The 27,343-nt window shown below is 43.7% G+C and overlaps 1 protein-coding gene across 2 annotated transcripts in view; it reads right to left on the reverse strand.

The window, feature by feature from the left end:
• The window catches only part of LOC121003389 (oocyte zinc finger protein XlCOF6-like), a 61,255-nt gene extending 34,146 nt beyond the window's left edge, over nucleotides 1–27,109 (reverse strand). For both annotated transcript variants that reach the window (XM_040435212.1, XM_040435210.1), the window contains exons 1-3: nucleotides 27,013–27,109; nucleotides 19,632–19,763; nucleotides 17,242–17,403 (exon numbers count right to left, since the gene is read on the reverse strand). In XM_040435212.1, coding sequence (XP_040291146.1) covers nucleotides 17,242–17,403; nucleotides 19,632–19,709 — 240 coding nt within the window. In that variant the 5' untranslated portion in view covers nucleotides 19,710–19,763; nucleotides 27,013–27,109. The remainder of the gene's footprint in view (nucleotides 1–17,241; nucleotides 17,404–19,631; nucleotides 19,764–27,012) is intronic.
• Nucleotides 27,110–27,343: the final 234 nt, after the last annotated feature.

Below are 27,343 nucleotides of genomic sequence, written 5' to 3' on the forward strand. Positions count from 1 at the left end.
CTAGTATGGGTACATATATGTTTTCCCAACCCCAGCACATTAGTTTGCTAATTCCAGATGTATGAAACGCAGGCCTAACTGTATCTAGTATATTGAACGCCAGATAAACTAACTTGGCCTTTTTTAAATAAAAAAAATCCCCTCACTGGAATACTTTCAGTCTTTTGACTGTATGGATTACAGATGGAATGACTGTTATATGTGAGTACCGCTTTCTTTGACAGATTCTAGTATGGGTACATATATGTTTTCCCAACCCCAGCACATTAGTTTGCTAATTCCAGATGTATGAAACGCAGGCCTAACTGTATCTAGTATATTGAACGCCAGATAAACTAACTTGGCCTTTTTTAAATAAAAAAAATCCCCTCACTGGAATACTTTCAGTCTTTTGACTGTATGGATTACAGATGGAATGACTGTTATATGTGAGTACCGCTTTCTTTGACAGATTCTAGTATGGGTACATATATGTTTTCCCAACCCCAGCACATTAGTTTGCTAATTCCAGATGTATGAAAAGCAGGCCTAACTGTATCTAGTATATTGAACGCCAGATAAACTAACTTGGCCTTTTTTAAATAAAAAAAATTCCCTCACTGGAATACTTTCAGTCTTTTGACTGTATGGATTACAGATGGAATGACTGTTATATGTGAGTACCGCTTTCTTTGACAGATTCTAGTATGGGTACATATATGTTTTCCCAACCCCAGCACATTAGTTTGCTAATTCCAGATGTATGAAACGCAGGCCTAACTGTATCTAGTATATTGAACGCCAGATAAACTAACTTGGCCTTTTTTAAATAAAAAAAAAATTCCCTCACTGGAATACTTTATGGCTTTTCACTGTATGGATTACAGGTGGACTGGTATTAGTAGGGGTGACACAAGCACACCCAAGTCCCTGATGTAGGATTTCTATGGCACAGACCACTATTACAAGTGATTAATGGACGTTGGGAGAGATTGTGCTGCAGCACTAGTCCCAAGATGGCCGCCGCCTATCAGCCCAGTAACATGTGCCACAAAATGGTCTGCACAACCTTTAAAAAAAATAGCCTTGGACTGTGCTGCTAAATCGCTATTGGTCTGAATCCCAGGTGTAGATGTCTGACTTGTTTGGAGCTTTGGAATGCACACTGTGGCAGCTTCTGCTGCAGCACTACAAGTCGCAAAATGGCGGCCGGCGGTCAGCCCAGGTACATGTGGATGGAAAAATCACTCTGGCCACTCTAAAAATAGCCAATCCCTATCAAAAAAGCAGCTCAGCTGCAGTTGTTCAGATGAATCACAGGTGGAGGAGAGAAATTTGCTTCCAGTTATTCAATTATCCCTGCCTATTCTCGCCCTAGCATCAGCTGCGTCTATCCCTGTTCTATTCACATCGGGAGTGATCACGTCCCGACGTGCGCACAAGCTTATAAAGAGGCTGAGTCACATGCTGCACTTGGCCAATCACAGCCTTGCCAATAGTAGGCATGGCTGCGATGGCATCTTAGGGCAAGTAGTATGATGCATGTTGATTGGCTGCTTTGCAGCCTTTCAAAATGCGCCAAAATACATGCCGAACGACGAACCCGAACCCGAACTTTTACGAAAAAGTTCGGGTTCGGGTCCGTGTCACGAACACCCCAAAATTCGGTACGGACCCGAACTATGCTCGAACCGTTCGCTCAACACTATTCACTAGAGCTTTACAGGTTGCCACTGGAATCGTCTTCCACTCCTCAATGATGACATCACGGATCTGGTGGATGTTAGAGACCTTGTGCTCCTCCACCTTCTGTTTGAGGATGCCCCACAGATGCTCAATAGGGTTTAGGTCTGGAGACATGTTGGCTAGTTCAGCACCTTTACCCTCAGTTTATTTAGCAAGGCAGTGGTTGTCTTGGAGGTGTGTTTGGGGTGGTTATCATGTAGGAATACTGCCCTGCAGACCAGTTTCCCAAGGGAGGGGATCATGTCTGTTGTTACAGTATGTTACAGTACATGTTGCCATTCATGGTTCCTTCAATGAACTGTAGCTCCCAACAGCCAGCGGCACTCATGCAGCCCCAAACCATGACACTTCCACCACCATGCTTCACTGTAGGCAGGACACACTTGTTTTGTACAAGCATGCTTGACACTATCTGAACAAAATAAGTTTATCTTGGTCTCAGACCAAAGGACATGGTTCCAGTAATCCATGTCCTTAGTATGTTTGTCTTCAGCAAACTGATATATATATACATACATACACACACACACACACATATAATACCACAATAAAGAAAAAGAGTGCGTAACACACCGGTATGAGAAAATACAAATCAATTTTATTCAATATCCATAAAAGACATACATGATACATATTATAAGACAATAAATAAGCAGGGACAGCCACAATCCTGCATCACACTGCTACCTGCCCCATCAGATGGATGGACGTAATGGAATCTCCATGTTTATAATATATGAATGGTCAATTATCCCCATGGATATAGTGCCGGATGAATGGAGAATCTACAGCAAGGGTGTGCTTGCCTCAATAAACCGGTGTGCATAAATACCAAAGTTGCAGACACAAGGTCCAAAAATACTAGGTAAAGCAAGTGTGTAGGGCTACATACCAACAGGGCTGGGACAGGTACCAGGGCAATGGCGCTCCTCAACGCGCGTTTCGCGTATAGTTTGCTTCCTCTTGAAGGAAGCAAACTATACGCGAAACGCGCGTTGAGGAGCGCCATTGCCCTGGTACCTGTCCCAGCCCTGTTGGTATGTAGCCCTACACACTTGCTTTACCTAGTATTTTTGGACCTTGTGTCTGCAACTTTGGTATTTATGCACACCGGTTCTTTGAGGCAAGCACACCCTTGCTGTAGATTCTCCATTCATCCGGCACTATATCCATGGGGATAATTGACCATTCATATATTATACACATGGAGATTCCATTACGTCCATCCATCTGATGGGGCAGGTAGCAGTGTGATGCAGGATTGTGGCTGTCCCTGCTTATTTATTGTCTTATAATATGTATCATGTATGTCTTTTATGGATATTGAATAAAATTGATTTGTATTTTCTCATACCGGTGTGTTACGCACTCTTTTTCTTTATTGTGGTATTATGTAATTGCGGGAGTGTACCGTTTATATTTAAGACCGCAGGTGATTTAACACACACATATAGTGTAAGGGATTGCTCTCTCACAGGGGGTCGCAATCACAGACTTCTCCTCTGACAACGGGGTTTAAGTCCAAGAACAAACATAAACAAAATAAATACATGCCCGTCTGGGCCCTAGCTAATACAACGGTCTTCTCCCTGACTCACCTCTAAAGCGCAGTTTACCTACAGGGTCTCAGACCTTAGCAGGTCAGCTCACCAAACATAAGTCCAAAGAGAGATCTGGCATCACTAAGCCATACGGTCTAACAGCCCACCTGGCTGCGACCTCACAAGCCTCTCAGGCTTCCCTCTCTGTAGGGTCACTTCCTCTCCCCCAGACTCATACACAGAGGGTTGATTTATCCCAGCTTGATTAACACAGCTGGCCTCACCTGGGGCCAGAGAACCTGTAATTAACTGGGGTGTGGACTGGAAGACTTCCACTACCAACCTGTCTCCCAGTCCAAAGAAATCCAGCCCATACAACTTAAAATAAAAAACAGCTCCAGAAACTATGCCTTGCTGAAGCCATACCATTTCTGGATTTCAGTTCTCACCCATCTAAACTGAAAAACCGGGTGAGATACACACCCCCACTATACCCCTACCGTGCATATATATATATATATATATATATATATATATATATATATAGTGTTGTTGCTTTTGACTGCCGAATCAAAGAGTGAAATGGCTGAGATCGACATTATCTCTGATCCAGGCCTTTGCAGCAGGGTATCAGCTGTATGTGTCCGTACCCTCCCTGTGTATGAGGGTTTTACAGGAAGAATTTTCTCCCTCAGCTGCAAACGTAGGCCTAGTTATGCAATGATCCCCAACTCCTATATTATTAGCCAGTTTTGCCATAATCCCTGTGAAGCTGTAATGGACACATTTGCTTAGTTATGCAGTGAAACATCATCCACCTCATAGCATAGCTAGGTAGCTCTTCAGGCTCCCAGGAAGGCTGAGTAATAAACGACGTGGAGCTGTAATAGAGACTGTTGAACAAGAAATATGATTAAATCCCTCTACGCACTGTCAAACAGTGCCATACGATTTGATTCTTATGGTCCAGGGGAAGCTCTAATAGAAACTGCATAATATTAAATCTACCTAGATAAATCCTCCTCCTCACTCCCAAATAGAGCCATAGCTAGGCAGATTTGCCTTTCAGGGTCCTGAGAAAGCTGGATAAGAAACCATGTAATGCTGTAACAGAGACTGCAGATTACTAAACCTAACTAGATAACCCCCCCCCCCCCCCCCCAAACACACACACACACACACACACACACACATACACACTCCCAAATAGTGCCATAGCTAGAGAGATTTGCCTTTCAGGAATCTGTGAAATGAAAGTAACTGGCAAAATATAAGGGTGTGGTACAGAAGACATTTTTTTTTAGCAATTCAACTGCAGTTTTTGTGTTGTGTGCTCAGGCAGAAAATAGAGGGGGAGGACTGCTTTAGGTGCTGCTATCTCCTGAATGGTAGCAGCTAGAAACATGCACTGGTCTTGTTTGAAAGCTAACATTCCAGGCTTTCAAACAAGACCAAAATGACAGAATTAGCCCAAGCAACACAGGAGAAATCACTGTTAGAAATCAAGTCGGGAATAATCGTGGGTAAAATCTGCTTTTACTTTCACTTTCAGCTGCATTTCCCAGCATCCTGATTTCTATCAGTGATATCTTCCCCTTTACTGAATGTATTGCTGTCATTCTGGTATTGTCTGAATGCTTGGAAGCTTTCAAACAATACAAAGCCCATATCTCTAGCTGGTACCAAAACAGAGATATAAGCAGTTAAAGCAGCCCCCGTCCTCCTCTTCAGTCTGGAGGAGAATGAGGGAGCAGATGCAGGTGGTTAAAAATGCAATAGTGTCCCCTGAGGTGTGTCCAACAAGATTTACTGCAGACACACATAAAAAATCTACAATTAAAAAAGTGACATTTTTGGGAGGGTTTGTCCAATTTTAACGTGGAGGTTAAAGGGGTTGTCTCACTTCTTTTCTTCAGCGCAGCAGGCCCGGACTTCTGGTGTTCTAGGGGGCGGTGCCTGCGAACATGACTGGCACCACATGCCAGCAGCACTGAGAAGCTGTAATTCCCTATGTGCCTGTGCGTGCAAGCTCCCGCACTGTGAGAGATCCATAGCACATAGGGGGACAGGAGCTACTTGTAGGAGCTACAGTAGTAAGCTACTTGTATTAGGTTGGTACACATCATAAATGTCACTTCATGTGATGAGACAACCCCCTTAAATGGCAAGAAATGTTTTATAACCACAATTGACCCGACTGCATTGAACACAAAGTAAATGAAAGCAAGAAACTATTTCAGGTGTAATTCCAGCCTTGGAGCCACAAAGATTCCCTACTTCACAGTACAGCTAATGATGTTCATTAAAGGGGTTGTCCCATGAAAAAATATTCTACAGTTTTCAAACCAGCACCTGGATATGAATAGTTTTGTAATCACATGTAATTAAAAATGTTGTATAGCCAATAAGTTATTCAATAAAATGTATCTGTATAGCGCCACCTGCAGTTAGTTTTTTTCCCTTTTCATTGTCCTGCTCACTGAGATAGCCGCACATGCTCAGTTTCATCTTTCAACTGCCTCCTGAGCTGTGATTGGGGGAGAACGGTCACGCTCCCTTAGCTGCAGTAGAGAAGACACTGCCCTTGAGCTGCCAGCTTGATATAAATGGCAGAGCAATGAATGGGGAGATCTCTGGATCCATGTGAGTTACAGGGCAGGTTCTAGCTTTGTTAGAAAGGTATTGTCATGTAATATATGATGTCTGATTTTCATTTTTTACATTATTCATGGGATAACTCCTTTAAGCCTTGGCTAAACGTGCCTCAAACATGTGCTGCTGCAAAGGGATTCAGGCAATCTGCCGTACATGTTCATTGGCAGCATGTGTCAGAATTAAAATACTGCTTACAATTTGCTGCAACAGCCATGGAACAAAAGGCGCTATAATAATAAATAATATTAATCTCTGGTTCTAGCTTTGTTAGAAAGAGACTGTCATGTATTATATGATGGCTGATTTTCATTTTTTACATTATTCATAGGATAACCTCTTTAAAGGGGTTGTCCGGGTTCAGAGCTGAACCCGGACATACCTCCATTTTCACCCAGGCAGCCCCCTTGACTTGAGCATCGGAGCAGTTCATGCAAAGGCATTTTCCGGAGTTCCGGTAACGTACCGGGCTTTCCATGGGGCTGCCAGGAAGCCCGGTGACCTCACCGGCACTGATGGGTGGGCTATAGCGCTGCCCTAGCCTGTAAAATGGCTAGGACAGCACTAAAGCACGCCCAGCAGAGCCGGTGACGTCACCGAACACACTGTGGGGCGGAAGCTTCCGCCCGGCAGTGTGTTATTCTAAACAAAAGAGCCCTTGCCCTGCGCGATCTAGCGCAGTGCAAGGGAGCGCATCGGAGCACGAGATGCTCTGATGCTAACATCAGGGGGTCTGCCTGGGTGAAATTATGGTTATGTCCGGGTTCAGCTCTGAACCCGGACAAACCCGTTAATAGGATGCATGGCAGCAATAGACTGACAGGCATAATACACTGTAATCCAAAAGTATTGCAGTGTATTTTATGACCAACGAAGCACATACGTGCTCAGGTCCCCTAATGGGAAAAAAGAAAGGAATTTTTGTTTAAATGCTTACAGTTCCATTAAACAGAACCTATCACCACAAAATGCAGTGCATTCTGCAGGCAGTATGTTATAAAGCAGAAGAAGCTGGGCAGATCGATATATATTTTTGAGGGAAAAGATTTCTGAGTTCGGTTGACAGTGACTGACAGCTATCTCTGTATACACACTTAAAGGGCTTCTGTCACCCCCCAAAACTCATTTTTGGGCATATTAAAATCCTTATTGTACGACTATTCCCTATATAGTGCTCTTACCTTGGTCTGTGGCTTCGTTTCATTAAAAATCGAGCTTTTAAAATATGCAAATTACTTCACTACCAGTAAGTAGGGCGTCTACTTGCTGGTAGCCACCGCATCCTCCTTTTAAAAAAACACCCCTTCCTCCAGTTGATTGTCAGGGCCAGCGAGCGCTCTCCTCCTCCGGCTGGCCCTGTCTGCAATTCAAATCCCGCGCCTGCGCCTTTACGTGTCTACATTCGGCGCAGGCGCTCTGAGAGAAGAATGCTCGCTTCCTCAACACTTCCTCAGTGCGCCTGCGCCGATGATGTCAATAAATGACAAAAAGAAAGCATATAAAACACTAAAACAGGAGGGTAGCACGAAAGCACTGAAAAAAATGAAAAAAATAGAACATGTAAAAAACAAATAAAAGCGGCCAAACTAGAGACCGAGAGATTAATTGCCAAAGAGAGTAAAACTAACCCTAAAATGTTCTTCAATTATATAAATGTTAAAAAGTATAAATCTGAAGGTGTCGGCCCTTTAAAGAGTAATGAGGGGGGAGTCGCAGAGAGCGACGAGGAAAAAGCAAAGCTGTTAAATATTTTTTTTTCGCCAATGTATTCACTGAGGAAAATAAACTGTCAGATGAAATGCTGAATGTTGAAATAAATTCCCCATTAAAAGTGCCCTGTCTGACCCAGGAAGAAGTACAACAGCGACTTAAAAAGATTAAAATAGACAAATCGCCAGGACCGGATGGTATACACCCTCGTATCCTAAGGGAATTAAGTAATGTCATAGCCAGACCCTTATTTCTGATATTTGCAGATTCTATACTGACAGGGAATGTCCCACAGGATTAGCGCATGGCAAATGTGGTGCCAATATTCAAAAAGGGTCCAAAAACAGAGCCTGGAAACTATAGGCCGGTAAGTTTAACATCTGTTGTGGGTAAACTGTTTGAAGGTTTTCTGAGAGACGCTATCTTAGAGCATCTTAACGGAAATAAGCAAATAACATCATATCAGCATGGCTTCGTGAGGGATCGGTCATGTCAAACTAATTTAATCAGTTTCTATGAGGAGGTAAGTTCTAGACTTGACAGCGGCGAATCAATGGATGTCGTATATCTGGACTTCTCCAAAGCATTTGACACTGTACCACATAAAATGTTATGTTATAAAATGAGAATGCTCGGACTGGGAGAAAACATCTGTATGTGGGTAAGTAACTGGCTCAATGATAGAAAACAGAGGGTGGTTATTAACGGTACACACTCAGATTGGGTCACTGTCACTAGTGGGGTACCTCAGGGGTCAGTATTGGGCCCTATTCTCTTCAATATATTTATTAATGATCTTGTAGAAGGCTTGCATAGTAAAGTATCAATTTTCGCAGATGACACTAAACTGTGTAAAGTAATTAACACTGAAGAGGACAGTATACTGCTACAGATGGATCTGGATAGATTGGATGCTTGGGCAGATAAGTGGCAGATGAGGTTTAACACTGACAAATGTAAAGTTATGCACATGGGAAGGAATAATGCAAGTCACCCGTACATACTAAATGGTAAAATACTCGGTAACACTGACATGGAAAAGGATCTAGGAATTTTAATAAACAACAAACTAAGCTGCAAAAAACAGTGTCAGGCAGCTGCTGCCAAGGCCAATAAGATAATGGGTTGCATCAAAAGGGGCATAGATGCCCGTGATAAGAACATGTTGCTACTACTCATTAGTCAGACCACACATGGAGTACTGTGTACAGTTCTGGGCTCCAGTGAACAAGGAAGACATAGCAGAGCTGGAGAGGGTCCAGAGGAGGGCAACTAAAATAATAACTGGAATGGGGCAACTACAGTACCCTGAAAGATTATCAAAATTAGGGTTATTCACGTTAAAAAAAAGACTGAGGGGAGATCTAATTACTATGTATAAATATATCGGGTCAGTACAGAGATCTATCCCATTATCTATTTATTCCCACCACTGTGACTGTGACGAGGGGACATCCTCTGCGTCTGGAGGAAAGTTGAATTAGTCTTACCGGTAATTCCTTTTTCGCGAATCCTCCATGACGGCACCTTACTTGGAGATTATCCTCCTCCTCCAGCCAGGCAGGGACAGGAAGGTTCAAAAGGGCCCGCCTCCTCACTTATCTTCAGTGTCTTCTGGACTTGACAGGCCCTAAACTTACACACTCATTCGTGACCTTCAGCAGTTATTTATCCATTCTCTGTTATACATATTAAATCTCATACATATAACTCTAGACTAATTATTTAATTTTATAACTAGTCTTATTTTTTTATTTATTTTTAAAAAAAAATTTTTGGGGGGGAATATAAGCGGTGCCGTCATAGAGGATTCGCGAAAAAGGAATTACCGGTAAGACTAATTCAACTTTTCCCCTCCCCTCCATGACGGCACCTTACTTGGAGAACTAACAGATTAGTCAATTAGGGAGGGACAACTGCTTGTAAAACTTTCCTACCGTAGGATAGGTCTCTTTTAGAATCAACATCTATCCTATAGTGCTTTACAAAGGTATGAGGATTCGACCAGGTTGCTGCCCTACAGATCTGATCCAAGGAAGCGGATGCTTCTTCCGCCCATGAGGTCGAAACTGCCCTTGTAGAATGAGCCTTGATATTTACCGGGGGTCGTTCCCCTATTGCTATGTAGGCTTCTGAGATGGCCGATTTTAACCAGCGTGAAATAGACGGTTTGGACGCTTTTATTCCTTTCCTACCCCCTAAGAATTGGACAAATAGGTTATTAGATTTTCTCCAGTTTTTAGTTTCAGATATATACTTTAGAACACACCTTCTGACATCCAAAGTGTGAAAAGCCTCTTCTTTTTTAGATCTGGGATTTTCACAGAATGAAGGAAGAACCACCTACTCCATTCTATGGAACTCCGAGACAACCTTAGGTAGAAAGGAATTGTCGAACCTTAGAATTATTCTGTCGTCCCTGATCGTCATGAAGAGTTTTTTAACCGAGAAAGCCCGTATCTCATTAACCCTACGTGCAGAGGTAATGGCCACTAGAAATACTGTTTTAAGGGTCAGATATCGGATATTTGCTGACTCTAAGGGCTCAAAGGGGGGTTTAGTGAGACCGGAGAGGACAGAGTTTAAATCCCACGGAGCGACCAGAGGTCTACTCCGGGGTCTGAGTCTGACGGTTCCCTTCATGAAGCGAATGATCCACGGATTAAGAGCTATTTTTTCGTCTAAATAGGCACTTAAAGCTAAAATTTGGACTCTAAGAGTGCTAGGTTTTAACCCTTTATTAAAACCTTCTTGAAGAAAATCTAGAATAGACAGAATACACCCCACGGAGTTAGAAGTATTTTCTAAACACCAGGAAATATATCTATTCCAGATTTTGCGGTAAATTTTATTAGTGACATCTTTTTTGCCGGCTAGCATGGTATTAATTACTCTGTCCGATAAACCCTTAGATTTTAAGACTGCCCTTTCAGGATCCAAGCAAAGAGATGCAGACTTTGCGTCTTTGGGTGGAAAACTGGCCCTTGACAGAGGAGGTCTTCCGACCAGGGTAGAATCCATGGATCCTCCTTGGACATCTTTGCCAGGAGAGGAAACCAGGATCTCCTCGGCCAGTTGGGAACAATTAGGATTAGGCTACTTTCACACTAGCGTTCGGGTGTCCGCTCGTGCGCTCCGTTTGAAGGGGCTCACGAGCGGTCCCGAACGCATCCGTCTGGCCCCAATGCATTCTCAGTGGAGACGGATCCACTGAGAATGCATCCGCCTGCCAGCGTTCAGCCTCCGCTCCGCTCAGTGAGCGGACACCTGAACGCTGCTTGCAGCGTTCGGGTGTCCGCCTGGCCGTGCGGAGGCGAGCGGATCCGTCCAGACTTACAATGTAAATCAATGGGGGCGGATCCGCTTGAAGATGACACCATATGGCTCAATCTTCAAGCGTATCCGTTCCCCATTGACTTACAATGTAAAGTCTGAACGAATCCGCTCAGACAACTTTCACACTTAGAAAATTTTCTAAGTTTTAATGCAGACGCATCCGTTCTGAACGGATGCGAACGTCTGCATTATCGGAGCGGATCCGTCTGATGAAACATCAGACGGATCCGCTCCGAACGCTAGTGTGAAAGTAGCCTTACCTCGGCCCTCTCTTCTTTTATTTTCCTGAGAACCCTTGGAATCAGAGGCAGAGGTGGGAAACAGTATGCCAGTTGGAAATTCCAAGGAAGAGCTAGTGCATCTGTTCCTGCACTTCTCGGATCCCATGGATCTAGGGAAAAATAAGTTGGTAATTTTGCATTTATTCTGTTTGCAAAGAGGTCTATTTGGGGAAGACCCCACCTTTGTGTTAAGGTCTGGAAAATTTCCTCTTTTAAACTCCACTCCCCCGGATCTAATTTCCTGCGGCTGAGGAAATCTGCTTGGATGTTTTGCGTCCCTTTTAGAAAAATCGCTGATAGGGAGAGGAGATTCTCCTCCGCCCACAAGAAAATCTTGTTGGCTAGGACTAGAAGTTGTTTGCTTTTTGTTCCTCCCTGGTGGTTTATATATGCAACCACCGTCTTGTTGTCGGACCTTATTTGTACGTTGGACCTCTTTAATTCTTCTGAGAAGTAACTCAGAGCCTCCCACAACCCCAGAAGTTCCCGGTGGTTTGATGAGTACCTCTTCTGGGATTGTGACCACTCCCCTTGGGCTGACACTGATTGGAGATGTGCCCCCCAGCCCCATAGACTGGTATCCGTGGTGAGGATCAACTGATCTCTCACTATCCAAGGGACTCCCCTCTGTAAATTCAAAATTGATTCCCACCATTTTAATGAGGACTGAATGGGATCCGGAATTGTTATTAGACTGTCTAGAGAATCTTGTCTTCGATTCCATATTTTTAACATGAACGTCTGAAGAGGACGGGAATGTATTTGCGCCCACTTCACTGCCGGGATACAAGCTGTAAAGGATCCTATCAGGGCCATCATTTGTCTTATGGTGTGGGATCTTTGTTGCCTGAATTGTTTTACTTGGGATTGAATCTTTGTGATTTTTTCTGCTGGTAAAAAGCATTTTTGGCTCACCGAGTCTATGAGAATTCCCAAAAAAACTATTCTTTGTGTGGGAACTAAGTGGGACTTTTCCCGATTTAAAATCCAACCCAGTTCCTCCAGTCTGTCTATCGTTTTGGATAGATTGATCTCTAGGTCTTTCTGGGAATCCCCCACTATTAAAAGGTCGTCCAGGTATGGGACTATCATTATTTTTTCCCTCCTCAGAGGGGTTATTGCCTCTAGCATAATTTTTGTAAAAAGCCTGGGGGCCGTCGTTATCCCAAAGGGTAGAGCTTGAAACTGGAAATGTTTTAGATGCCCTTGGACCCATACCGCTATTCTCAAGAACGGTTGTGACCCTGGATGAACGGGTACGTGAAAATACGCATCTTTTAAATCTATGGATGCTAGAAACACCCCTTCTTGTAGAACTTTGACCGTGGTTCTTATAGATTCCATCCTGAATTTTTCGTACTTTATGGACCTGTTCAGGGCTTTCATGTTTATGATGAGACGCATTTTCCCGTTTTTTTTTTTTTTACTAAGAACACCCTGGAATAACAGCCCAGACCGACTTGGTTCGTTGGTACCGGAACCAAGACGTTCATCTGAACTAGCAGTTCTATTTCTTGTTCCATGCAAAGCTAGAGATGCTCCGAGCTCTGAACTGGAGTCTGAACAAATAAAGAGGGGGGACTTTTGACAAAGGGAATACTGTATCCTTTGTGGAGGGTATTTAGTAACCAGTGGCTGCATGAGTATTTTTCCCAGCAATCCACAAATTTTACCAGTCTTCCCCCCACTGGGGCTCTGGCATCATTTCTTGGAAGATTCCTCGGAACGGGGAGAGAACATAAAACCCTTCCCTTTCTGTCTTCCTGATCTCCAGTTTTCCGTTTTACTCCTTTTATTTTGAAAACTAACCTTTTTTTGGGGACGAAAAAAGGGAGCTTTCCTCTTCTTTTTATCCTCTGGGAAGTTCTTTTTGGAATCAGAAGCTTTCTCTAGAATTTTATCTAAGTCCTGACCAAAGAGAAGATTACCATAAAACGGGATGTTACATAGTTTTGCTTTGGAACCTGTGTCTCCGGACCAAGCTTTTAGCCAAAGTGCCCTTATAGAGTTATTGGCTAAAGCCGTAGCCCTTGCAGCCAGCCTGACAGAATCCGCTGTTGTGTCTGACAAAAAATCTTTAATAAAAGAGGGAAGGAGTCTGCAAAGTTTTCATATAGAGTATTGGATTTTAAGAGTACATCTAGTTGTTCCAACCAACTTTTTAGGGACCTAGCAACGGACGTGGCCGCGATATTGGGTTTAAACAAAGCCGCGACCGCATCCCAGGTTCTTTTAAGATTAGCATCCACTTTTTTGTCCATAGGATCACGCAATGATCCTGTATCTTCGAATGGCAAAGAAGAACCTTTAGCTAGTTTGGAGAGTGAAACATCAATTTTAGGACAACTCAAGAACGGGGACAATTCTTCTTCGTCAAAAGGAAGCCTTTTCCTAATTGTTCGGGGTAGGAAAACCTTCCTGTCAGGATTTTTCCACTCCCTCAGGATAAGAGACTGCAGATTTTTGTGTACCGGAAATACCCTTTTCTTCTTAGTTTCTAATACTGAAAACATTCTATCCTGGGCGGACCTATGTACTTTTTCTTCCTTAATTTCCATGGTATCCCTGACCGCTTTCAATAGATCGTTTATATCGTCAGATGAAAAAAGATAATTTTTAAAATCGCCATCGGAGTCAGAGTTGTTACTATCCTCATCACTATCTGAAGAAACATCAGAGGAGGATGAAGAGGTTTTTATGGGGGATTTTTTCCTGGGCTCCTGTTTTGATGTTGATGGAACGCTAGCGGCTGCAGCAAAATCTGAAAAAGCGGTTTTTATTTCCTGCTTAATCAGGCACTGCAATTCCTGCTTTAGGGACGGGACTTCTTCCCTAACAATGCTATCAATGCATTTTCCACACCGTTTTTTTGCGTAATTATCGGGGAGTTTGGCCGAACATACGCGACATCTGGGTATTTTAGATTTCGGCGATATTTTAGGTTTTACAGAGCTATCTTTGTCACTCTTCCATACAGAAAAAGGGAAAGATGAGAAAGACTTAGTAACAGTGCAAGCAGCATTCCATACTCACAACCTGGATGTCACTCACAGCTACAGGTTGGTCCATAGCTTCCTCCTGATCCATAAGTGCGGATATCTGAGGCTGCAGGGAACTTGCAAACTCTCTGGTCAGAGGCCGACATCCGACTTGACCAGGGCGCCAGTTTTTAAAACTACGTAGGCCGGAAGTCTCCCCAGGACCTCCGACGTCATCCGGCCCGGCAACACTCCGGCTACCACAATTAGGCCCCCAGATGACGTCACCCGCCGGAGCCGAGAATCTCGGGCAGCAGGCAGCCTAGAAACCGGAAGAACTCCTTTGAGTGTCCGGTTGCCGCGGATAGTCACTACGCGCTGGCGCGCGCGAGTTTTGAATATGAAGAGGACCGCGGCAGGCTCCATGGAACGGCCTTACTTGCCCAAGGTAAGACCGTGGCTGGCGCAATGCACCCGCTACTCCTCGATAGCTCCCGACCGGAGCACGAACGTAGTCCTATCTTCCGCCTGGCAGGGACAGGAAGACACTGAAGATAAGTGAGGAGGCGGGCCCTTTTGAACCTTCCTGTCCCTGCCTGGCTGGAGGAGGAGGATAATCTCCAAGTAAGGTGCCGTCATGGAGGGGAGGGGAAAAGAAGGTTTGTACACAAACATAGAAAAGGATTCTTTATAGTAAGAGCAGGGAGACTATGGAACTCTCTGCCTGAGGAGGTGGTGATGGTGAGTAAAATAAAGGAATTCAAGAGGGGCCTGGATGTATTTCTGGAGTGTAATAATATTACAGGCCTGATTGGAGTCGGGAAGGAATTTTTTATTCCTCTAAAGTGAGGAAAATTGGCTTCTACCTCACAGTTTTTTTTTGCCTTCCTCTGGATCAACTTGCAGGATGACAGGCCGAACTGGATGGACAAATGTTTTTTTCGGCCTTATGTACTATGTTACTATGTTTAGAGGTGACGTCATCGGCGCAGGCGCACTGAGGGAGTGCTGAGGAAGCGAGCGTCCTTCTCTTACATAAGGCGCAGGCGCGGGACACGTAAGGCGCAGGCGCGGGATTTAAAATGCTGACAGGGCCAGCCGGAGGAGGAGAGCACTCGCTGGCCCTGTCAATCAACTAGAGGAGGGGGCGTTTTTTTAAAAGGAGGATGCGGCGGCTACCAGTAAGTAGACGCCCTACTTGCTGGTAGTGAAGTAATTTGCATATTTTAAAAGCTCGATTTTTTATGAAACGAAGCCACAGAACAAGGTAAGAGCCCTATATAGGGAATAGTCGTACAATAAGGATTTTAATATGCCCAAAAATGAGTTTTGGGGGGTGACAGAAGCCCTTTAAATGGGTTGTCCGGGTTCTGAGCTGATATCCCCATCTTCACCCCTCCGGCCTCCCTGATATAAGCATCGGAGCATTTCATGTTCTGATGCTCTCCCTTGCCCTGCATTGTATTGCGCAGGGCAAGGGCCTTTTTGTTTATATTATTACACTGCTAGGCAGAGGCTTCCATTTATTTTTTTCTATAATACTTGTCTACTAAGGGGACTTTAACATGCTTTCCTTCATTACTTACATCAAGGATGCCCAACCTGTGGCCCTCCAGCTGTTGCAAAACTACAACTTCCAATATTCCAGGGCAGCCTACAACTATTAGGGCATACTGGGAGTTTTAGTTTTGCAACAGCTGAAGGGCCGCAGGTTGTGCATCCCTGACTTAGATAATACACCGTGAGAAGGCTTTGCCCAGCTGGGTTATATTTCGCTTCCAATGTATTGAAGAAATAAATAAAAAAATATGTAGCAAAGGTGGGCATAAGCTTAAAGTGCAAAACTGGATCTACACAATATACACACTGGTCTACGGAGTCATCTGCTGCTTGATAACCTGGTGTTCAGTCTAAGGGCCGGTTCACATCTTGTTTTTGCAGTACATCAAGAACCCGGACATACTCTTCTTTTCTCCCAGGCAGCCGCCCTGAGGCTAGCATGCTCCGATGCGCTCCCTTGCCCTGCGCTAAATCACGCAGGGCAAGGTCTCTTTTGTTTTCAATAACACACTGCCGGGCGGAAGTGTGTTCGGTGACGTCACTGGCTCTGATGGGTGGGCTTTAGCGCTGCCCTAGCCGTTTTACTGGCTAGGGCAGCGCTAAATCCCGCCCATCAGTGCCGGTGACATCACCGGGCTTCCTGGCAGCTCCATGGAGAGCCCCGGTACATCACCGGATCTCCAAAAAATGCCTTTGCCCTGCTCCGATGCTCAAGTCAGGGGGGCTGCCGGGGGGAAAATGGAGGTATGTCCGGGTTCAGCTCTGAACCCAGACAACCCCTTTTAAAAAAAATGACAAACGAAGTAAAAAGCATGCACTTTTGAACTATGTTTGCCCAATTATAGTCTATGGATATGTGAAGCCATGTATTTGACGTAAAACAAAAATGAGATGTGAAAAGCCCCTAATTGTAAGGAGTTGGGGGGGGGGGGCAGCAGCTTGGTGGCACAGAAGGGTAATAGAATCCAAAAAGGCAAGTAAATTGCAATGTTACTATTAAACTAATTTTAGACCCAGAAAAAAGTGAAGAAGACGTGTCAGCACTGTAAATACTTGTATTCCCCATAATATAACAATTCAGGATTATCATTTCTAATAACTCTGTACTGGACCATTCATCTACAAAATTGTGAATATACTGGCCAACCTGTGCTGGCAGTGACAGATTGTGCATGGACACGCCCCTTTGATAGTAAAATGTAACGCTTCGCCAATTTATTCATACATTTTAGGAGGAATAATAGCGGATCGACACAAGGCAGAGTGATAAGAAAAGATGTTCCAGAATTCTTATTACACAGGGAATACAAGTACTTAGTAAAGCTGACAGGTCAGGAACAGCGACAGGTCTTCTTTAATTTGAATTCACAGACAACACTTTAGCTACTACCTCCACAGACAATGTCACAGTCATCATCCAGGCTTGGAGCTAATGTATTATATCCCAGCAGTGCTCACCTCCTCAGTCAGCAGATGAATGATTCTGTTGGCGATTTCTAGAACCTTCTGCTCATTGCTTTTTTCATTTATTAGTGAGTGAGTCTGAGGCTCCATGATGGGGATAGGAGTCCTCTCCCATCCTTCATCCTGATCAGATACCTTCTTTACCACTATATAATCCTGCAGATGGAGACAAACATTGGGGCAGATTTACTAATGGTACCAAACTTAGTGTAGACACACCAGACTTACCAGAGTGGCTAATTCCAAATGATAAATCTGGCGCACCTTTAGCCATTCGAATCTTTACCAACTAATAGGTGGCTTACTTTGTGCCAGAATCGAACTCCTGAATCTTGGCACAATTTTGTTGCATAATAGGTCTCTCCTACTCTACTGCTTAGCCATAACCCTTTTCCCTCCCCTTGACGTCCAAGTAATACAAACTTACTTGGTTCCCGCTGCTGGGTTCGGTTTATGTCACTCCCAGGCCCGCTTTTCCTCTCTCTGCCATTCTGAAATCAACATCTGTCAACAGGGGCACATGCGACCTGCTCACCCTTGCATCATTTTGTCATTATATAAGGGGAGCAAGTCACCGCTGCAGCTTGTTGATGGCTGTATCGGTCACGTGTCCCCCTGTTCATAGATGTTGATTTCAGCACGGCAGGGAGAGGACGAGCCAGCCTGGGAGTGACAGAGACGGAAACCACGTAAGTATGAATGCCACCACGGATTACCCACTCTGATAGGTCTGTATTACTCTTGGATAACCCCTTTAACCCCTTAGTGACCACCCATACGTGTTTTTACGGCGGTCACTAAGGGGCCTTAGGCTGGGCCGCCGTTTTTACGGCGGCCCAGTTTAAGCGCCGCGCGGCTCCCCCGTGCAGCGGGGAGCGCGGACCTGGCTCTCACATGAGACTCGGGTCCCTGCTCTAACAGCCCGGAACGGCAATGGCGCCCGCTGCATGTAAAGTGGTGACAGAGGGAGCGGACTCCCTCTGTCTCCCATCAGCACCCCGAAAATGCGATCGCGGGGTGCTGATGTGCTGGGAAGCTTACCTTGCTTCCGATGAGGGCCCGAGCCTGTCTTCAGTTACTTCCAGCAGGCTGTGCCTCTCTGGCGCAGCCTGCTGGTCAATGTTCGAATAGCATTGCTATTGAAATGCAATGCATTATAGAGATAATGCATTACATTTTAAAAGCAATCAAAATACTGTATATTATAGTCCCCTTGTGGGACTATTAAGTAGTAAAAAAAATAGAAAAAAATACACATTTATTAAATAAAAAAAATTCCATAAAATAAAAAAATATGCCTTTTTTTCCATTGAAAATACGCTTTTCAATGAAAAAAATTGCAAAAAGAAAATATCCCCCATATGTTTGGTATTGCCGCGTCCGTAACGACCGGGACTACATAAATATTACATAAATTATCCCCTATGGTGAACGCCGTAAAAAATAAAAAATAAAAAAAGACAGAATTTCGAATTTATTCTTAGTTTCCACCGAAAAAAAAAACGTAATAACAAGCGATCAAAAAGCGGCATTTACTCCAAAATCATACCCATTAAAAATACAAGTCGTCTTTCAAAAATCAAGCCCTCACACAATTCCATATAAAAAAAAAAAAAAAAGTTATGGGTCTTGTGAAGTGGCAATGCAAAATAATTTTTGGGGTTAATAAAAGGTGTTTTATTGCAAAAAAAGTAGTAAAACGTAAACAAAATTATAAGTATTTAGTATCACTGTAATCGTACTGACCCAGAGAATAAAGATATTATGTTATTTGTACCGAAAAATGAACGCCAAAAAATGTATAATGTAAAAACGCAGTGGCAGTATTGCTATTTTTCCCCATCTCCCTCCCAGAAAGAGTTAATAAAAGTTAATCAGAAAGTTATGTGTACCCCAAAATGGCGCCATTAAAAACTACAACTTGTCCCGTAAAAAACAAGCCCTCATAAAGCTATATAGATGAAAAAATAAAAAAAGTTATAGCTCTTGGAACGAGACCATAAAAAAAGGAAGAAAAACGCTTGGTCATAAAGGCCCAAACAGGCTTGGTCACTAAGGGGTTAATAAAAGTGGGACACGGCCCCTGCCACAGAAATCTTTGGCATTTCCAATGGTAAAGCTACCACAATGATTTCACTTTGTAACTGAAGTATCCTAGTTATCATGTATGGTATGGATTAAATTCATGAGGTTCCAACTGCCGGGTCTTCAACCAATATTGAGAAAGAAGGGACTGCAGCGCTAATTTACTGCCGTACCCCCTTCAGAGTCCCATTCGCTTGAGACAAAAAAAACATCCTATGAAATGACATCCAGAAAACCCCATCTTCTAGATACTTCCATGTTTTATTATGATATTTTAGATAATTCCCAGAATCCCTCACCTCTCCCGTTAGCAGATAGATTATCTCTAGGGTGACATTTAATATTCTCTCAGTCATGGGTTCCGTGTCTTTGTCCATCGTTGTCTGGTGGTTTAGGCACAACTCATGTTCTTGTGAAGTAACATCTGGGACCTGCAGGGTAATTGAAGGATTAAATAACAGTCATAAGAAAATATACTTTCTCATTGATTGAACGTAATGATAGCAGACAGCTGATACTTTCTCATTTATTGACTGAACGTACCCATAGTAGACAAGTCATACTCCTTATACTTAATGGAATACACTACTGCAATCATCTTTTCTGCAGGAAAAACATTTAGGGAGAGATTTATCAAGATTGGCGTGCACTGTGCTGTGCTGGTCTTGATATCCCCTGTGCTGCCTGCACATGTGCCTTATTTATAATTTAAGGTTTCTTCACAGGCACAAGATATGATTATAAAGACACCAGTAATATGTATTAGCTTTCTAAGTATATAGAAAACCTCTATTCTCAATATGATAAGGCTGTAGCCTTTTATTATGAGTTAAACGAGGGAGGAAAAAACATAACTGAAGAAAATAATCTAGAAGTCCCTTCTAGGATTTGAGCCCGGGAAATCTACATGCAAAGCTGACCACTTATCTACAGTGTATTGTCTTATCATTTTGAGAACAGTGGTTTTCTATACTTAGAAAGCTAATACATATTACAGGTGTATTTATAATCATATATTGTGCCTGTGAAGAAATCAGGAATATGTATTAGCTTTCTAAGAATAGAAATCCTGTATTGTCAAAATGGTAAGGCTATAATAAGTACTGTATATGATATGTACATGCTATGACACAGTTCTAGGAAACAGCTCTGCCCTCACCACGCTGATGTTTAGGGGAGAGAGGAGTGTGCAGAACACATAGGTGTTACAAAAGCAGTGCTCCAAAGATTTAGCCCTGCCCTGTGGTGCTCCAGTGTGCTCATTTGCATACGAATAAAAATACAAATATCACTGCAGCTGTTTAACACACAGACCAAAAAAAAAAAGTATAATTTTAATTAGCACCATTTTTCAACAGCAAATTAGTTTTTACTATTTATTATTATACAGTCCTGATCAAAAGTTTTAGACCACTTGAAAAATGCAAAAAATCATATTTAGCATGGCTGGATCTTAACAAGGTTCCAAGTAGAGCTTCAACATGCAACAAGAAGAAATGGGAGTGAGACAAAACATTTTTTGAGCATTCAATTTAATGAAAACAACGAATAAACTGAAACAGGCTATTTTTCAGCTGATCAAACATTTAGGACCTCCAAAAAAATAACTTAACCCCCCCAAAACAGAAATCCAACTTCCAAACATGAACTCAGTAATGAGTAGCTCCGCCGTTATTGTTTATCACTTCCAAAATTCGTTTGGGCATGCTTGATGCAAGCGTTTCCATGAGGTGAGTGGGAACATTTCCCCAAGTGGTGAAGAGTGCCGCGCGAAGGCCATCTACTGTCTGTAACTGTTGTCCATTTTTGTAAACTTCCCTTGCCATCCATCCCCAAAGGTTCTCAATTGGATTTAGATCAGGGGAACACGCAGGATGGGCCAAAAGAGTGATGTTATTCTCCTGGAAGAAGTCCCTTGTCCTGTGGGCATTGTGTACTGTAGCGTTGTCCTGTTGAAAAACCCAGACGAGGGCCCTCAGTCATGAGGAATGCTCTCTGCAACATCTGGACATAGCCAGCGGCCGTTTGACGCCCCTGCACTTCCTGAAGCTCCATTGTTCCACTGTAGGAAAAAGCACCCCAGACCATTATGGCGCCCCCTCCACTGTGGCGCGTAGAAAACATCTCAGGTGGGATCTGCTTGTCATGCCAGTAACGTTGGAAACCATCAGGACCATCAAGGTTAAATTTTTTCTCATCAGAGAATAAAACTTTCTTCCACCTTTGAATGTCCCATGTTTGGTGCTCTCTTGCAAAGTCCAAACGAGCAGTTCTGTGTCGTTCAAGGAGACGAGGTCTTTGAAGACATTTTTTGTTTTTGAAGCCCTTCAGTCTCAGATGCCGTCTGATGGTTATGGGGCTGCAGTCAGCACCAGTAAGGGCCTTAATTTGGGTCGAGGATCGTCCAGTGTCTTGACGGACAGCCAATTGGATCCTCCGGCTCAGTGCTGATGAAATTTTTTTGGGTCTTCCACTTGACTTTTTTGTTCCATAACCCTCAGGATCATTTAAGAAATTCCAAATGACTGTCTTACTGCGTCCCAACTTAGCACCGATGGCGCGCTGTGAGAGACCCTGCTTATGCAGTTCAACAACCTGATCACGTTCAAAAAGGGAGAGTTTTTTGCCTTTGCCATCACAGCGTGTGACTACCTGACAGAAAATGACAATGAATCCACATCTTTGCACAAATTTGGCCTTTTAAAAGGCATGTGGTCCTAAAATTTGGATCAGCTGAAAAAATGTTTGGTCTCACTCTCATTTCTTCTTGTTGCATGTTAAAGCTCTACTTGGAACCTTGTTAAAGGGTTTCTACCACTTCGTTTCACATAATTAGCTTTCAGACACTAGCGATCCCCTAGTGTCTGCTCTAACAAACAATCCTAATATAATAGCTTATTGTGCAGCCGTTTCGCTAAAAAAAGAACTTATATTGATATGCTAATGAGCCTCTAGGTCAGGGCTGGCCAACCTGTGGCTCTCCAGCTGTTGTAAAACTACAATTCCCACCATGCCCTGCTGTAGGCTGATAGTTGTAGGTTGTCTGGGCATGCTGGGAGTTGTAGTTTTGCAACAGCTGGAGAGCCGCAGGTTGGCCAGCCCTGCTCTAGGTGCTATGGGGGCGTCATTAGCACCTAGAGGCTCGGTCTACCTTCACAAAATGCCGCCGCCCAGCGCGTCACTCCAGCCCGCCCATCTCCTCCGGAATGCGATCCTCCTTGTGAGCCTATGTATTCGGCGCATGCGCAGTGAATGTCTGACCGCTTTCTGCACAGACATCTCCACTGCGCCTGTTCCTCGGAGCACTATGACGTCATCGGCGCAGGCGCAGTGGAGATGTCTGAGCAGGGAAGCGGTCAGACATTCACTGCGCATGCGCTGAATACATAGACTCACAGGGAGGATCGCATTCCGGAGGAGATGGGCGGGCTGGAGGGACGCGCTGGGCGGCGGCATTTTGTGAAGGTAGACGGAGCCTCTAGGTGCTAATGACGCCCCCATAGCACCTAGAGGCTCATTAGCATATCAATATAAGTTCTATTTTTAGCGAAACGGCTGCACAATAAGCTATTATATTAGGATTGTTTGTTAGAGCAGACACTAGCGGATCGCTAGTGTCTGAAAGCTAATTATGTGAAAACAAAGTGGTAGAAACCCTTTAAGATCCAACAATGTAAAATATGATTTTTTTGCCATTTTTAAAGTGGTCTTAAACTTTTGATCAGGACTGTATATAATTATTATATATAGAAAATTGTAAGGCAGCGCTCACCTGCAGTGGTTGAATCACCTGTGGTGCACGGATGCCGCACCTGGATGCGGTGAAAATCCAAAGAACAAAGAAGAAAAATCCGTCTCACTCCAGGTGAAGTATAATAGCTTTTATTCCAGCGAAGTAAAATCCGTAATCAAGTGTACATAAATCAATCTACACGTTTCAGACCTCTTAGGTATGTGGGTCCTTCCTCATGACAAGCTTGTCATGAGGAAGGACCCACATACCTAAGAGGTCTGAAACGCGTAGATTGATTTATGTACACTTAATTACGGATTTTACTTCGCTGGAATAAAAGCTATTATACTTCACCTGGAGTGAGACGGATTTTTCTTCTTTGTTCTTTGAATTATTATATATGAGCCATTTATATTGGAGTGTGGAAAAACTGGGCAGTCAGAAGTTTACAGGGGATGACTTGGCAGACTGGCGGATTTTTGCAGGACGGGCGGATCGCGGACCCATTAAAGTGAATGGGTCCGCGATCCGATGCAGCTGACCTACGGCCGGCGATCGTGCATTGCGGCCCGCAATTTGCGGGCCGCAGCACGGGCACGGGTCACACACGTTCGTGTGAACTCCGCCTAAAAACTGTTCTTTATTGTCAGATTTCTAGCCTTCCTTGAAAAATTCCTCCTTTTATATTTTCCATTTATAAGCAATATATAGATATAATAAAAATATAGACAAATAGGATAAAGGCTTTTACCCAAAGAGAAGGTACAACATATTTGGGCTGCTAAGAGTCATACCTAATGGATTGTAAGCATTTTTATTTTGGGTCATAAGTTACTTTCTTAGACCTTATGCACACTACCGCAGTTTTGGTCCACGTCCGATCCTCATTTTTGCGGATCACACGTGAACCCATTCATTTCTATGGGTCCATAAAAAAAATGCAGACAGCAAACGGATGTCATCCATGTTCACATCCATGTGAACGTTCCACAAATTGTACAAGGTCCTATTCTTGTCCATTTTGTGGACAAAAATAGGCAGTTCTAGTGAAGGGAGGATGAAAATATGTGCCTGAGTGCCTGGAAGATCTGGTAGTGATCTGCTTCTTGTCCAGGGGGAAATAAAAAGAGGACTTGGCAACTTTGTAACTGTGACAGACTGGGGGTTAGAGTAACAGCAGCAATAACTGGGGCAGGGAATTTTTATTCTACTACCTAGCAGGGGAGCCACACTAGTAAGTTGGTGAAAGCATACCATGATGCCCACATGTGGACACATAGCATGGTAACAACATCACTTTCAGGAGCTATTTAGTATAACAGGATGGAGGGATACTTCCAGCAGCCACGATAACCTGAAACCATGAGGCAGCACCTGATGCAACACTCAGAACTTACCTTGACTGCAATCTGTCTACAAGAGAAGTCCAAACCTGTGACACCAAAGCCTTCTCTGTCAACAAACTGGAAATCAGCCTGAACTCATCCAGACTAATATGTAGATGCTGCTGTACATACATGTCTTTACAGAGAGGGCCTTCAGTTAGGCCAATGCCTAACTCATAATCAGAAAAAAAGGGTATTGTCAGTCCGATTTTTTGGCAAAGCAATTTTTTTTAAACATTTGCTCAGAATATTTAAAGGGATTCTGTCACCAGGTGTCACGGCCATGGTCATGTTCGTGACTCCTGTCACCGCATGCAGTTGCCTGCGGTCTTGGTGTTGTGGTCAATCACAGGTGAGGGCTATAGTATGTTGCTTCACCTGTGGTTGCCGCTGGCAACATTGTGTATGTGGCAGCAGAGCAGCCTGAGCGGTGCTAGGCAGCTTGCTGCAGTAGGCATGCGGTTGCACCTGGCAACCTCTCTTTATAGGTGTGCCTTTTATCGGTGTGCACGGGGTGTTATATGTGTTGTGTGCACTTCCCCTTTAAGTTGTTGTTTTCCCTTCCCTGGTGTTGGAAGGGTTAACTTCCTTCCTAGTGTGTGTGCACTGGGTGTGTCTGACTGTGGGTGTGGCTACTTAGCCCTATAAAGCCTCAGTGGAAGGCAGTAGTCAGAGAGGGTGCTTCAGCCATGCTTGCTGGAGACAGCCTCCTGCTTATTTACCATCTGCCAGTGAGGGCCACCCTGGTTGTCATAAACGTTATGTCTGGTGTTAGTTTATGGTTTATCTGTTATTGCTGCATATGGTTTACTGGGTTCCCGTGTGATGTCTGTTGTGTCCTTTATGTTGGTTGTTAATAGCAGCACTTGCACGTGGGTTCCAGGTTGTGTGTCTGTGGCAGGTAAGTGTGGAACTAGTCTCACTTACCGGTCATTGCCATATGTCTGTTTATGTTCCCCCTTTCTATGTAGCTTTGCCAGTGAGACTCCTGTTCCTCTGTGTCTAGGAGGAACGGGTCGTCTTACCCTGCTCCTAGTCCAGGGCCACCCTGAGGGCGAGGAGGAATATCAGGTTCCGGAGTATGAGCCCTCCTACCTTCAGGGTTGGCTCATACGGATAGGAGACAGGATCAGAGTTAGGGATGTGTAGGAGGTAACCAGCTCCCTAATTCTCTGTCCTGGCCTTGCAGCAACTCCATCTGCTGATACCGCACGGCTGAGGGTTTTCCCCATCCTCAGCCGTGACACCAGGATTTCACTTACTAAGCTGTTAACATGACCACATCAGTCTCCATGATTTATATTACAATATACTAGTATTACTGTGGCATCGGCCTCACAGAACACATAGACTAGTCAGCGCATGCTCAATGTGTTCTGCGAGGCCGATACCAGGACACCGCGCGGGCGCTGACAGGTCTATTCACAGTGCATGCACGAGATTACGGCGCACCAGGCATATGAGGTCGGCGAGGAGGAGTGAATAAATTAGCAGTGGGGCGGTGCAGGGCTCAAGCAGAAGGGGTGCGGCTGGGCTCCTTATTTAGGTCATTTGCATATTAATAACAGTGATTTTATAGACAAATTAGAAGACACAGGGCAGTAATACTAGCAGATTGTAATATAAATCATGGAGACTGATGTGGTGATGTTAACAGCTCAGTAAGTGAAATCCAGGTGACAGAATCAATAAATAAACTCAAAAGTATACCTAATTGACATGTAGAGAAATGACCACTCACCTGCCTCAGACAGCGATTGGCTGAGTGTCATTTCCTGCATGTCAAGAGGGACTAAAAAGCCGAAACCGGTATCAGAACTAGAAATGGTTGGGAGGGGAGCAGAGGGAAATCAGTGAGGGGGATAGGAGTTGTTGTTTTTGTACAGCATAATTTCTGAATCTTAAAAAAAAAAAAAATTGGACTGGACAATCCCCTTAAGAGCAAGGTGTCTGAAGGCATCCCATTGCCGATGCCTTCTACTGAACAGCAATCACAATCTGTCTGGATCCAGTTCTTTACAGAACAGAAAAAGCAGCCTTTCTCGCTGTGTCTTTGTTGCATCATGTTTAGAAGTATGCTATTTTTTCCCCCTACTTTTGAAACAAAAAGAAATCTTAATGCTATATTGCGTACTCCCTCCCTCCCTGGGGGTGAGTGCTTGTGTCACAAATAATACATTTCAAACCACAGAAAGACCCAGCTATATTGTGTACTCCGATACCATGCACATACATTATATACACACACTGTCTATTAAACACACCTAGCTATAGACACAGATATGATATACCATCACTATATATAAAACTCTGTAGTAGACATGCATATATATAAATATAAAACTACATATACACCTGTAAAAATATAAAATATACACCCCTGCACTATGTATAGCATATATAACACACCTATATACATATGAATAGATGAACACATACCAAATGCTAACACTATATACAACAATCTACTATATACACAATGTATAATATACACCTAGAATGATCATGGGAAACCAGTATTATTTACCACCCAGTACACGTACACACCATAGATATACTCACCTACTTATGTAAGATGTTCATATTATACACAGCCCTGTACTATATGTATCCACAGGAGATAGATTCTAGCAGCCTAAGGACCTTTGGTGACGCCACGGTCATGTGATCCGTCACAGACAAGGGAAATAGAAAAACGTTACTTTCTGTAGTGGGTATAGGACCTTTCATGATGTCACGGTCATGTGAACAGTTATGGGCGGAGTCAGATGCAGGGATGGGCAGTAGAAAGTAGTGGACCTTACGGCGCATGGAGTTTAGGCAGAAATGCTGCGGTAGTGTGTGCATTTCGCTCTAGTTATGGGGATATGTGTGCATATGTAGCTGCGCTGTA

Source organism: Bufo bufo, chromosome 6 (assembly GCF_905171765.1).
Source record: "Bufo bufo chromosome 6, aBufBuf1.1, whole genome shotgun sequence".
NCBI lineage: Eukaryota > Metazoa > Chordata > Amphibia > Anura > Bufonidae > Bufo > Bufo bufo.